Source organism: Nipponia nippon, unplaced genomic scaffold (assembly GCF_047370975.1).
Source record: "Nipponia nippon isolate SJK-2023a ecotype South Korea unplaced genomic scaffold, ASM4737097v1 scaffold_3, whole genome shotgun sequence".
Classification (NCBI taxonomy): domain Eukaryota; kingdom Metazoa; phylum Chordata; class Aves; order Pelecaniformes; family Threskiornithidae; genus Nipponia; species Nipponia nippon.
Window position 1 is genome coordinate 104282562 of NW_028262347.1, and position 14340 is coordinate 104296901.

The window sequence follows — 14340 nt, forward strand, 5'->3', positions numbered from 1 at the left end:
CTAAAAAGCATTATTACTCTAGATTTAGCTTGAGAAGAGAATTAACTCAACTGAAAACCTAAGGTCATATTATAATATAAGTGTACGTTAATAATTCATTACTTTCTTCAGAAAGATATTTATACAGATTGGAGACCTGTGATATAAGAACGACATTTTCCATATTTGTAAGAAAAGGGAAATCCCGCTGTCCTGGATGGTCGCAGGTGTCCTTTCACACGACACATTTTTAAATACAAGAAGAAACACTACTTCATGGATTCTTGAATACACTGTAGATTTGCCCCACGAGTCACCACTACGAGCATTCAAGTGCAAACCTCCATTCTCAGCAGAAAACATTTGTGCAGAGCCGTAATTTTCTTACTCTATTTCAAAAATACAGGCAAGGTCCACTGCTTCAATGGACAGTTTTACTCACACAGTCTACAGTACTTCAGTTACTGACAGCTGCAGCCTAAATAATTCTTCGAACATGATGAACAACATGCAGTTTCACACTTACCTGCTACTGCTGTCCACTCCAACTATGTTGAGAAGAAGAGAATTGATTTTATTGCAGAAGCTAATTTATTAGAACAATTCTAATTTCCCTTTACTCACTCCAGAGGATAAAAACCTGGAAGTATAAAATCCAAATCTAATTTAATTTTGTAAACTCTTACAACATTATTTAAAGAGGAAAAATACCTGTAATTGTTAATCTTCCCATAATTCTAAACACACATGAGAAAAACCAGGATTACCTGCTAACTCAGAACTTATATCTGATTCACATACTCATGAAGAAAATCCATACAAGTCTTTCAGATGGTCATGCCAACATTTTGAAAAGCAGGTCCCTATGGTTAGGTATTCAGACGCATATTCAAGCATCTAAATGATTATTGAAAGGTACTTGAGCAGCTCTTAATTATTTCAGCTGTAGATGTTAAATACTCAACACTCCTTGAAGCCTTATCTTTTACTTAAGAACGTATGAATCTATTGATGCCAAAACATAAGCTTCTATTTGTTAAGAAAAAAAAAACACAAATCACCAACAACTCTGTTTCAATTTCATTGCAGCAACTTCTGGACCACTGGCAGAGGTGGAAGGATGGATCAATCACAACAATGAGATAAAATTTATCCGTTACAAAAAAAAATTCAAATTTCACATTTCACCGACATAATCCATTTACAAGTATTTAAAAAAAAAAAAGTGAACACCACTTCAGCCAAGAACAAGACCCACCACTAAAGAGTCACCAAAAAACTGAGCTACCATCACATTTCAACAACCAAATTGGAAAAGAATTCTTTATACAAATGCTAAATTTTAAGGGCCGGTCTATGAAATATAAATTTTCCTATATGCATTGGATATAATTTGTACTGGGTTTATGACAGCTTTTAAGCCTGTAAAAATGAATCTCAGATAGCAATCTTTTGTTCTGGGTTTTTACTTTAAAAACCTGTATATATCAAGAGGATTTGAATTCCAACAAATTTTACATAATTTTATATTAAATAAATACTAATAACTACTGCTACAATTAATTTATACTTGCTACTCTGAAATTTGGAAAATAGGCTATTTTAATACTTTCAATAGTAGATTAAATATAGTAAAATAGAGTTGACTCCCATTCAGATTTCACTTCATGGATCCACTGCTACAAATACGAAAGCACTTCCTGATACAGAAGCTGCTGGACGCCAGCTAACAGCAAGGAGATTATTGTCTTCATCTTTTATCCAGAGGACACAGATTGTAAGGGGAAAAAACTAGAAGTGCACATGGACAGCTTCCCAGATCACGTACACATACTTAGTCATCAACCAGCCACCATGCACCATCTGCTTTATAGAAAACATCTGACCTGCAGCCACTTTGGTTTGGAATTAAATTCACTGCAGGTCCAATACAGATTAGCAACCTACACAGAGCGCCAGTGTGTTAATACTAACAGTTTTTTTAAAAGCAACAAAGGACATGGATGAAGAGGAATTCCCCACCTGCTGGGAAATGTACTATCACATCAATCACTTATACTTACAAGCCATAACCACCTGATTGTTTTTGAAATCTCTACTCTTCCATATCCATTCAAAGCTTCTTTTGAACAATATCAGGCCCAGTCTGTCTGGAAGAATATACCCCAATATAGCAACTATATACCTGGTATGCACTGGTAAAGCAATTAGAGGTGTGAAAAGACACCTGAAAAAAATAGTACGAGTGGAAGATCAGACCTTAAACCCTGAAGAAATTGCAATAAATAATACTTATAATAGAGAAAATCTAAAGCTTTCTGTGTCAAAACATCAGCGCAAGCAGTTGTGAATCAGAATTTAGAACTCCTAACCTGAAAGCAAAACAAGACTTAAGGAAAACAGGTTTACCTGTTCTGAAGAACTATGGAAGAGAACAGATAAACTAATCTGTCAGGGACATAATCAAAACCAAAACAATCACAAGGTACAAAACCCACAGCACTTTTCCACCATTCTGAATTTGTGTTAGTCTGGGATGACTTTGGCTCCCTGTAGTTTTGAATTCTAAGACTTCTCTCAACCAAATGGGAATGGTACCAGTTTCTATGTATTGAGGAGCTGGAGGTTCAATGTTACCCATGTTGTACTTATTTTTGTTTAGGAAAACATATGTTACGTACCTTTTTTCTAAGTGTTAAAGAATTACTAAAACTGAAACTCATTAATTTCTCCATTATTAAAGTATTTTACAGAAGTATTTGAGAGTGTATTCACAGAAGAATGGATTTGTCCAATGCTCTGCTTCTGCAGATTTTCCCTCAGAAATGGCAGAAAATACTGTGGAAAGCTAACCTACACCTGACTATAGACTATGAAGTGCTCACAAGAGGAGACAAAAGATAAACTGAAAGTTTCATCTATCTCATGTTATTTCAGGAAAAATTAAAGTAAAAATTACATGTATAACTGTCTATAAAAATAAATATTTATCATATTCTGATGATAGAAGTTTTACTTAAACTTCACAGCTATGTTGAATTGCTGCCAGTTGCCTTCTCTGTCCTTTCCATTTTGTGTTCCTGAGCATATGCTATGGAGGTTTGACAGGAAAACTATTTCCCCCATATTGAATAAAATTTTCAGCAGGCTACAAGTCTTGCAAATGAGTAATAGGACTGTTTTCCAATGTTTGTGCAGGTACAGTTCCCTTCTTAAAGGAAAGATTCAAGTCCAAATTCCTTTAATGCAGAGATGCTATCCCTTATGCAACTTAAAAATTTATGAAGAATTTATGGTTTTAACAAACTTTTAATCTTTTATTCCATTTGTCCTACCTATAACAAAAACATAATCAAGCCTCTTACTTTGCAGATGTCCAGTTTCAGATAAAACTTTTATAACTTACAGAAACTTAAGTCCCATCTGATTGCAAATGCTCAGACAAGAGATACCATGCTTAAGTTCTCCATCCAGTTAAGCACTGGTGATGCAATGAAGTGTAGCCTTCAAGGGAAAAAAATACATATACACAGAAACTCAAATTGGATTAAATACATAAGTGTTAAAATTCAATACAATCTGAAAGGACTCTGGGTACCAAAGAACACACAGAGAGAAATTATGCAATAGAAGACTCAGCCCCTAACACCAAGAAATGTATTTGCAGAAGAAGTTAAATGTCATCCCCGGAATAGTATGGAAAGAGGGAGAGGGCAGGAAAGAACAGAAAAAAAAAAAACAACAGACCAGCTCCATCCCGACTGGCATACGATGAGTTAGAGCCAATAATATAAAGGTATTTGTCAAAGGTATTTTAAACTAGACAGTAACCAGAAGGATACAATAATTAACTTTGTGTTAAGGTAGAACTCTGAGATGTTGAGCCCTTGCTGCTCCTGTCCAACTGCAGAGAGTCTGAAAGTATTCAACATCACAGGAAAAAATTACATCTTCTGAATTGACAATTCCAGAATATTAATTCCAGTAAATATACTTTTAATCATTCATATGCAGAAAGCTTAAGTTTTACTTTCTAAAATGTAATCAGTTACTTCAGAAGCACATATCTCCTGCAAGCATCTTTCTTAAACGGCACACAGATGAGAACTTTACTGTAAACTGAAAAGCCGACAGTAGTAGACAACCTTGTAGGGTGTTTCAAGCAACAACATGAAATAGACTCAGTTGCTAGCAGCAGCAAACTTTCAGTTCTTTGAATTAAAAAAAAAACAAGTTTTAAGGGTTTGTGGGTTTTTTTTAAGTGACTAAATGCACTTTCAATTGCTTACCTTTAAATTTGATGTCAAGACCACTAAATTCCAATTCAACTCCTTGAAGTGCTTCTCCTAGGGTTTCATGGTAATGGCTGATGCTTTTTTTTGATCCCACGCAGAAAGGAAGAGAGAAGTACTTGTATGTTTCTTGGCGATTGTGGTAGGGTCCTACTGTATTCATCCATAAAACAACTTCCTCTTTATCTTGGTACTGAAACATAAAGTTATTGAGTTAGATGAGAAGCCCAGCAGAATAAAAATATTCAAGAAACACTCTCATTCATATTAACTAGCAAGGCAGGATTATTCAAATCACAGGCAACAGTTACATTTAAAGACAGTCAAGTATTTTGCCTTTTAGGTGGCAGGGATTCTAGGATAAGATTTCCAGCCTGCTTTCCCACAAAAAAAAAAAAGGCTTAGTTGATCATACAGTTTCTTAGAGCCTGTCACTGAAGTAGCAGAAGAGGGAGATTCACACAAATTTAATAGAGAAGCAGAAGATGCAGAGAGCAGAAGTGGAGAAAAGCCGAAGTCTCAAAAATAAGAAAGGAAATATCAGACGAACATCTTGTTAAACAAGATCTTAGCAAATAAATCAGACAATCTACCCATGGTGACAGATATACTGTATTTTCCTAAAATGCAACTCCTTTTCATTTTTGTAATGGTATAAATTATATTCAGAATTCCCAGAAGAGCGCAACACCTCACAGAAAGCACTAAAATTAAACTGTGGCATACCTACAGTAGCCAAGAGACAAAAAAGTCAGACAAAAGAACTGTATTTTGATGTATTTCCAACATTCTCACAGTGAAAAAACAGAACAGCAAGGAGTCTGGTGGCTGCCATGAAATTCTTTGTGGGAACATCCACCCTTCACTTTCCACAGCTACTGTTAGCCAGTAAAGCTTATTCCTTGGCTAGGAGCCAGTAATTTTTTTCAAGCCCTCGTAACTTTTCAACATAAAAAAAGTCCTTAAAGCCATTCATCTATCATATGCAGATACTGCATAAATTCAGGAGAATTAAGTGATTTGAAATCATTACTTGCACTATATCTGAATGCATCTGGATGAGGTACCAGGTTTGCTGGTTACTACAAAGCCTCTCACCCAACACAACTCCTTCACCTACTACAATTTCAACAGATTAGGAGGGACAGTGACCTAACTTTTAAGGCAGGAAAAAACCCCACTTGTAATTGTACACACCTGCAAGCACAATCACCATATAGATTCTGATTTTTTTTTTTAAAGTACAGAAGAATAAAGTACTGTTTTAAGACCAATATGCAAACACAGAACACATTGGAGAGGAAAAATAAGTCAAGTGTTCATTAGCTGTAACTATTTCATAGAGCACAGCTGAGATACTGAATGCAGTTCTGCATCTCCCTTTTTAACAAATGAACAAAGGTTCTTCAGCTCCATTTATTCTGAATAACCAGTCATACTGACAGGTTAACTCAGAAATAATTAGCTACACGTGGAATGCAATGAATTCTTCAGATGAGGTGTTTAAAAGTTAAATTCAAGGATTTAAACAAACATGCTCTGAAAAATAACTTAATCCCTTTATACTAACATGTCATCTCAATTACAAGTCTCATCTTTTTTGTTTACAAAGATGTACGAGGGTCATTCCAGCCTCTTATGCAAGTGCTCTCCAACAAGAAACTTTAAATATCTTACTAATTTCATTCTGAGCTGCAGCAGAGACCACACACTTATCAATTTCACAAACCTGCCCATTTGCAGAGCACATACTTCAGTACAATTCTGACAGGTAAAGAATGTCAATGACAGAGCAAAGAAAGAGCAAACACCACAGCAAGAGAAGGTAGACATTCCTCCTCTCTGCCAGCAACCAGAAAGGTTATACCAGGGCAGCACAGTTGTCCAACTTCAAAGAAAGTTGGGAAAGAAGGAAGAAAGAAAGAAAAATCACAGTTCCAGCCCCCTCGGCAGCAGAGGGTGGAGAATCTGCACTATGATACTGCCTCTAGTTCTCGCCAATGTAGCAAAGGACAAGTTGCTCCGTATCTCTTTCTAGTCTGTTATGCCTAGCACGTCTTCTGTTTCTTCCTCTAACAGCTGCAGAACATATTTTCAGCCCTTTCTCAAAATGATCTTAACTTGTCAAGAGCCCAGTTTAGCATTATTCCTTGTAATGCAACCGCTTCACATGTGAACCGAGCTATGTCTACGTACAACTTTCAGTAATAGAATATGACAACATCCTTAGGTCTGTGAATTCATATTTGACAGTACCTGAATAAAGCAAGCATTGACCACTGCTTTACTTAACTTCTTGTTTCTGACCTGCTGCATACTGAGTTGGGACCTCTACATTTTTAGAACTATACCAGATCACCTTTTCAAGTGACAGAAACCAACTTCTTAAGAACATATCATTCAAAATCTTGTTACATTTTCTGATCTAATAATGTAACTACATTGCAATTACAACATCTACAATAACAAATTTGGTCTTTGTCTCTTATCCGCATGATGCTTAGACCTCCTTCAGGGCCTGCAAGGTTTTCCCACACTGCCTCCAGGATGCCATCAGTCTGCTCTGGAGAGAAGAGGAACCAAACCAAACATAAGCAAAGAATTCAGTCTACATTTATTACTTCCTCCATTCTCACAACCATCCCAGAACAGCACAAGAGAAAGCTGTTCAGGACTCCTACATAAATGAACACAGCACCTCAGCCAGCCCAAACTACACCTCACTCACAATCAGCAAGTCCCTAGTTATAGCAATTTGCAATCCATCAGGTGCTCCCAGTGCCCTCCCAAATTGAGAGGGCTGTAGTAAGAAACCCAGCCTAAGCAACTTCAGCCTGCATTTGAGAGTGGTGGTGATGTCTAGTAGAAACTCAAACAGATTTTCTTCTCCCTACATTTGTTGGGTTTTGCTCATTCTCAATTATAAAGATGAGCTTTCACGTTTAAATACATTTCCCTGTCATGACATATCTCATCCTTATAATCTTACCCTAGTGGTAGGGTAATTTGGTGGCAAGAACTCAGTGCTATCAAAAAGTTCAAAGCTTGTGGTCGTTTGGGTTTTGGGGGTTTTTTTTGGTTGGTGGTTGTTGTTTTTTTGTTGGTGTTTTTTTTTTCTTCATTACTGCCTTCACAATATCAAAGCATCTATAACAACTAACAGTGTCAACACACTTACAGGAAAACAATTCTTATTTAGGCAAGACAAAGAACTTGAGTATCTTGTAGGACTCTTCTGTCACCTCTGTATGAGGATTTCTAGGTTCAGAGAAGGCTAACATACAACATGCCTTCCAGCAAAAACATCACACTACAAGAGAGATAGCAAAAGAAAGCCCTGGTTCCAAGGGAGCCACAGCACTCAGGTGCGCTGTATCAGTACCAGTCAGATTTTGGTCAACACATTCATCGTCAGTCTTGCACTAGTTTCAACTACTGTCATGCTCTTTTATACCCTCTTTCAGTGTACGTGGAGTCTCCTGCAAACTGTGGAGAACGCACAGCCATAGAAAACAGGAAGAAAATTTCAGCTCCATAGCACCACCTTTCATTCTCGGCAGAAAGAACATATTGAAGAAACCATTCTCATTTCATCAGGAACTGATCAGCCTTAGACACACCAGAAAAAATGACAAAAAAGAAGAACCCTGAATTCTTATTTTTACTGTTCTGATACTGGCTGATGAGCAATTGTTCAACTGTAGCTTCTGAGCTTTGAACACAACAGAGCAAATCAAAATCCTATTGCCTTCTGTTAACCTTAGCAGGCAAGTCAGCAATAACTCATAGTCAAAACGAACACAGGATAAGACAGGATGCGAAGAGTCCAACGGTCTCTTTCAAAAATTGTTACACAGCAATATAAAACTTGCATAACCAACTGTGATAGTTTCCTTATCTTCTGCTACATAATCATCAAAGTACTCTGACTCACTGAGATTCCTCCAGATACCAGAAAACATGAAAAAAGTATCAAGAACTCCTATCAATACAGGTACGGAACAAACAAAAGAGGAAGTCGGCTACAATGTGCGAGAATATCCACATCACACGTCTGACGAGTTAAATTCACCAAGAATAGCTGTCATCGTAAAAGATCTAAATAAAAACTTCTTGCTCTCGTTCCACATATGATAAAGGTCCTGAGTGACTATTTGACCCATCACTGCCATAGGACTTTTAGAAAAGAAACATATTCTTATTACAGCTGTATCTAAACTACTGAGGCTTGCAACAGGGGCAAGTAGTAATGAAGTAGCATGTCAAATGGTAAAATAATTTGAAGTAAAATTGATGATTTGCAGAGTAGACTCCAGATAATTTGAGTGACATAAATCTAATATCTAGAGTTACACTTATGCATCAATGCAATTTTATCTTTATCCCTTATGAAAACAAGTGCCAAACATGAAGGACTTCCTAACATGAAGGACTTATTTTGCTGTACTGAAGTACTGCTATTTCAGAAATTCTTTTTTGTTCTTCGTTACCTTTCCTGACTTGTTTGCACAGAATTAGACGGTGGAAAGGCAGCTTTTCACACGCCAAAAGATGGACACCAGTGTCCTATGAAGAACATAGTTACTGACAAGGCAAAAAAGGTCAACAAATTAGATGCTGCAATCTCTACCCTGGCATACCTCAGCAAGCTCTTCTCGTTTTGGTTCATACGAAGGGACAATATACTGCATATAGCTCAGAGATCCTAATAAAATTCACAGGCACAACCATTTAGCAACTTCGCAATGGTGCCAGAATTTAGAGAGTTCACTACTTCCAAATATGAGAGAAGACTACAAAACACAATTTTAAATACCTTTTACTTAGTAATTTATGAAAAAGGTAGTACTCATTCTGTAAGCATAGCAAGCTTGGCTTTGCATCTTTTTCTGCACTAAGCTTAATATCAGCTCAGTAATTTCAGTTATTCTATGGAGTATATGATGATCTATTTCAACTGTGCAAAAACACAGTGGCAGCCTGAACAAGTTTCAGCGTCAACACAAGTTACCTACCATATGCTGGTACAATCTGATTAATGGGAGGTAAACCTTCAGAAACTTTTTTCTGTAATTGCCACCCAGGTGGTGGAGGAGCAATCTGCACCTCAAGCACTACCATGCATCAGCTACAACCCTCATCACAGCTGGGGACATCTGTTCCAAAGCAGCACAATATGGTCACAGTGCCTGTTCAGAGCACTGGGCTATAGAGATGTTGTGCGTGTGTAAGCTAAAATCACGTTAAACCCATCCATACCGGCAACAAGGCAACACTACCATTCTAGTCCCCTGCGGAATATTAAACTGGCATGAAGCTTGTGCAGTTTGACCTGGCCAAGTGTGGACTTTTTCTGTGGCAATACAACTACTGAAAACTCGAGTCTGTGTGCCACTTTGAGGCTTAACACGAAGACAATTTCCATACATCTGTATGATTTAAAACCTATCCAAGCACAGCAATACTGAGACTATCTTCAGCACAGTATATGCATCTTTCTTTCCTGTTACCCAATAGGGCACTTGTAATGTGGAACGCAACTTAATGTTCTCTTTGCATAACCGTAGAAATTAGCATGGTAGCCACAGAAACAAACTATTTATTCTATAAAACAATTAAGGCTAGATTAAGGCAGTATATGAAAGGCTGCAGAAAAGGATATGAGACTGGCACGTTGTTGATATTTGTAAACCATGAAAAACTTCGCAAAAAAATGATGGAGGCACAGAGAGGATTACAACTACCAAATCTTATGTGATGATTCAGCAAAATATATTCAAATCAAGATCGTTTCTTTCAGAAAGTATGCAATGTTACTCCTTTTCTCAAGTTAAAGTTTGGAGCAAGGATTTCCAGAATGGAGTTCCTTAAACACCAGCACGCATTTCAGGGGAAAAAAGGATCAACATTATCTCTTACTGGCAGAGCAAAGCTGCAGAAGCAGGCCAAGAAATAAGATAGGCAGCAAGTAAGACTCAACTGGCGAGTAATATCGCAGGCTTCTAGTCCCCAGTATCTTGCAGATATTCTATTTATCAAGCACTGTGACAATGCGCAATTTTTGCAGCTCACATCCATAGCCTATTAAACTGTGGATTTCAGACCTCACGCTCTCCTTCGGATAGAGCAGGTTATTTCTGTTAACATCTCTTCATTTCTCTCTCAATGTTAGGCCTCACCAAAATGTGGCTACAACTGTACCGGCAGCACAGTCTGAACTATTGTACAAGCAGTCCTTTTACTGTTACACTTCCTAGATGTACAAGGTTGCTCAGGTACACCATGTCCTGCTTCTGTGACGTTTATTTCACCTCTTCAAAATGGAACCACGAGAACATCAAAAAGGAACCAGGCTACTCATCTGCACACAACTTTGTATGCAAAGAGGTATTTTACATGCACTGAAATGTTTTCTACCGTGTTTCTCTAAATGACAATTTACAGATACTATACAAATTCCATAATTTTATGTATTAATTTTAAACAAGCTTTACAGTCTCCGGGCTTTAACATGCTTCATCAGGTTAAAAGTCAAACAAAAATGCTTTTCTCAATCATTATAAATTAGGAATTTTGCTATGCAGTACAGGCTGGGTTTTGTTTATTTTTTCAATGTTTGTCATGTATTTCCATGCTTACGGAGCACCGATAATTAAATTGAAGCAACATTAAAATAAAAATGCTACCTACTCCCTAGTCCATTTCCCTGCAACAAAAAAAACCAGGGTATTTCAGAATATTTTTACAGTTTGTCTATTTTATCATCAATTCCAACAAGTCTAGCAACAGAAGACGTGAAAGCAAAGGCCAGGCAGGAGCCCACCAACCCTGCTTCTGCAGGATCAGCATATACTGTGATGAGGACACCAATATCTCATCTATACTGTCACCTCCACAAGTAAAAGGCCAACTGTCAAAAAATGGTGCAATTATCAGAATACAAGCAAAAAGCACGTACACAACACACGCTGAAGCATGAAAATAAGTTAAAGAATCAGCAGACAAGTTTTCAGTTAGTTTCTGAGAAATCGTTCTGTTGTGGTCTGAAGTTACACTGCTGCACTGTCTTTTGATAACGAAGATTTTTAAATGCTGTGTCAAATCCCAATTTCCCTTCACCTACTACTGATTTTAAATACCCAAGTCTTTACTTGTAATTATATTTATACTATTCTTCCCCTAAAGAAATGCAGACACCATTTTTAAAGACTAATTTAAGATAAAGGATTTAGCTGTTGATCCAATGAAGCTATCCATACCTAATATCTCCAGAAACACTAATACTCAGTCCTAGAGCTTCATGCGGAGTCCTCTCACAATTACCTTTTATAATATTTGCTTATGCAGTCCTACAGTTATAAAATAAAGGACACATATAAAACATGAACAGCCAATTTATATTAATACAAAAATACGTATTATAGCACACATGTGTATTCTTTTATAAATATTGTATACTATTATGTGTTGTAGCAGCAGTAAAGGAATTAAAAAATTAACCTGCTAACACAGAGCATTAAACACTTAACTCAGTACTTCTAAATGTATAGCAGGCTCAATACAGACAAGGCCCTGCACATCAGCAGTTAAAAGCAAATTGTGGCGAGGTGTAATGACATACCCTCACACAGATATGACCAAGTGCTTGGGCACAAGAAGTTGGACACTAAAGCATTAATAAGTAAATGGCAGCACATAATGGTGTGTATTCCTACCAACGGGACTCAAAGTCTTAAAGTTGGTAACTTCAAAATGTAAATTTTCACTAAGTCCTGAATCAGTATACTACTATTTCTCCTCCACTTCCCTAACAGCAAGCAAAGCCTCCAAAATGTAATAAAGCACTTTGGCTGTAGAAAGATTTATCTTCCAACTGCAATCATATTCAAAACTGAAATTCATTAAAATGCAGTATTTAGGGAACATTTCCATCAGGTTCTTAATCTCAAAATCAGTGTACTACTACAAAACCCTGTTCATGTTTCATTCCTACTAATAATGCTTCCACTCCAATCTCCTGTATAATATTAAAGTATCAAAATATCTAAGCAAGGAGACAGCCTTCCAAAAGAAGGTACCTGTCATCCCACATCAACTATTCCTAACCTATCATGTGATGTTACTAAACTGGACATCACGTGAACTAGAATACTGAACCAAGAGACAGAGTTATAATCTTGAAGAGTTGAGTAATATAGATGAAAAAACTACAAGACTTCAAAAGGAATTTGTGATTTCTATTGGTAATTGTTTAGGTCATCGTTCAGAAGACCTAAAAACCATCAGAAGAATTCACTTCTGAAGGGAGAGCTCAAAAATCAATAAATTCAATGACAGCTTTATGAAACACTTTTTTCCCCAGAAGACTACCATTATTAAATGAATAATTAGGAATCCCTGAAGTCAAACATAATTTAAAAATAAACAGAGTGCTATGCTGAAAACCATCTCACCTCAGCAGAAACCCAACCCTAAAACACAGGGTCAGCAACAAAACTGGGACCTAAGCTAGTTCAAAGAATATCTGCTCCTTGAATGTACTCAATATTAGCTTGACTTTTCTGTCATTAACTGCAGCACTGATAAATCCCACTAGCTTTCAAAAAATAAAGACAATCCTAAACAGTTTTCAAGTCTCATAAATGCATGGAATTAGCCAACTAATTAACTATTGCTTATACAAAAACTATCAACATTATTTATTTGTTTTATTAAAAACACCTATTAAGCTTATCATACCACACCGACAGAAAGCTATGTTAAGAAACTGAGCAAGTGTTCACCAGCCAGGCTGCTCAAGAGCACAAAAGTTCTGACACACAGACAGAGTGTTTAATTACAGCCACACTCCAACCCACTCCACCTGTGAGGAAACAGGGATGGTTTTCAGCAAAGCCTCATTCCAAAATCACATCTCAGCTCAGACTTCCACCGTCCCACGCCTAAAGCCATGGGAAACAGCACCCTGATGCGAAATCAGAAACTGATGAAGCAGTGGTACTGGCTTCCTAGAGATTCTTTTTGGGTGACATCGCAAGCACTTTAGAAAAACTATCCTCATACCAACGGGTGAGCGCTCAAGCCAGCAGTACTTCAGGCACCCTTTCTCCTTAGGGGCCCATGTCAGTGCTCCAAGTCTGAGAGCCCCCGTCCCGCCCTTACTGCTCAGCCTCGCCCCGCCATACACCTCCCTCTCCCAGCAGCGAGCTGTCCCTCCGCAGCGTGCGCCCACAGGGCTGTCACTGCCCAACCGCGCTCCGGCTTCTACTGTTGTCCTGAAGCAAACGCAAACATCCTCCCGGAAGAAAGGACTGTTCCCGCAGAGTGCAAGTCAAACAGCACGGCAGCCCTCTTTAAACAAAGCAGGCGTACCTGCCGAGGCGTTTATCTGCTCCAGGAACAGGTGGGACCGGCGGCAGTCAGCCCAGCGCCACGGCCCCCGGCCGCACGCCTGCCACGCCAGCGGCTAGCGCAGAGATGTCCAAACCGGTAGCCCTTTCCCGAGCACCCCGGGGCCCCGCTCGCACCGAATTACACAGAACAGGACCGGATCCCCCATAAACTCGGCTCGAAATAACCCGAGCGGCGGCGGAGCCAAGAAGGAAGCCCCGCGGGGCGGCAGCCACCCGCTTGCTGCGAGGGCCGCCGCCGCCGCCGCCACCCGCCGCGCCCACTCCCCCCCAGGCCGCGGCCCGTCGCTCCCCGCCCCGCCCCGCCCGCCGGGCAGCGCTCTCCGGGCCGCTGCGGGCGCCGCCGCCCCTGGGCGGCGGGCGGGGAGGGAGGGAGGGAGGGAGGGAGGCCGGGGCTGCGGCCCGAGCGCCGCGGCGCCCCCAGGGGAGGCCGGGCCCCGCCTCACCGTGTGCTCGTGCTCGTCGGCGCGGGCGCGCAGCGGCAGGCAGAGGAGGAGGAGGAGGAGCAGCGCGGCGGCCGCGCAGAGCTGCAGCCCGGGCGCCGTCATCTCGGGCCTCGGCGTCCCCGCGCACGCAGCAGGCCCCGCCGCGGAGCCGGCCCGCGCCCCGCCGCCAACGCCGACCTGCGACGCCACTTCCGCTCCGCCCGGCCACGTCAT

At 39.6% G+C, this 14340-nt stretch overlaps 1 protein-coding gene across 2 annotated transcripts in view; it reads right to left on the reverse strand.

Moving 5' to 3' along the window:
• Window positions 1–14340, reverse strand: part of TM9SF3 (transmembrane 9 superfamily member 3) — a 51081-nt gene extending 36741 nt beyond the window's left edge. Inside the window, exons 1-2 of one of the 2 annotated variants that reach the window (XM_087764149.1) lie at window positions 14128–14340; window positions 4269–4464 (exon numbers count right to left, since the gene is read on the reverse strand). In XM_087764149.1, the coding sequence (XP_087620275.1) occupies window positions 4269–4464; window positions 14128–14340 (409 nt within the window). Of the gene's footprint in view, window positions 1–4268; window positions 4465–13643; window positions 13917–14127 lie in introns of those variants that run through there. The other variant, XM_087764150.1, reaches the window with a different exon arrangement.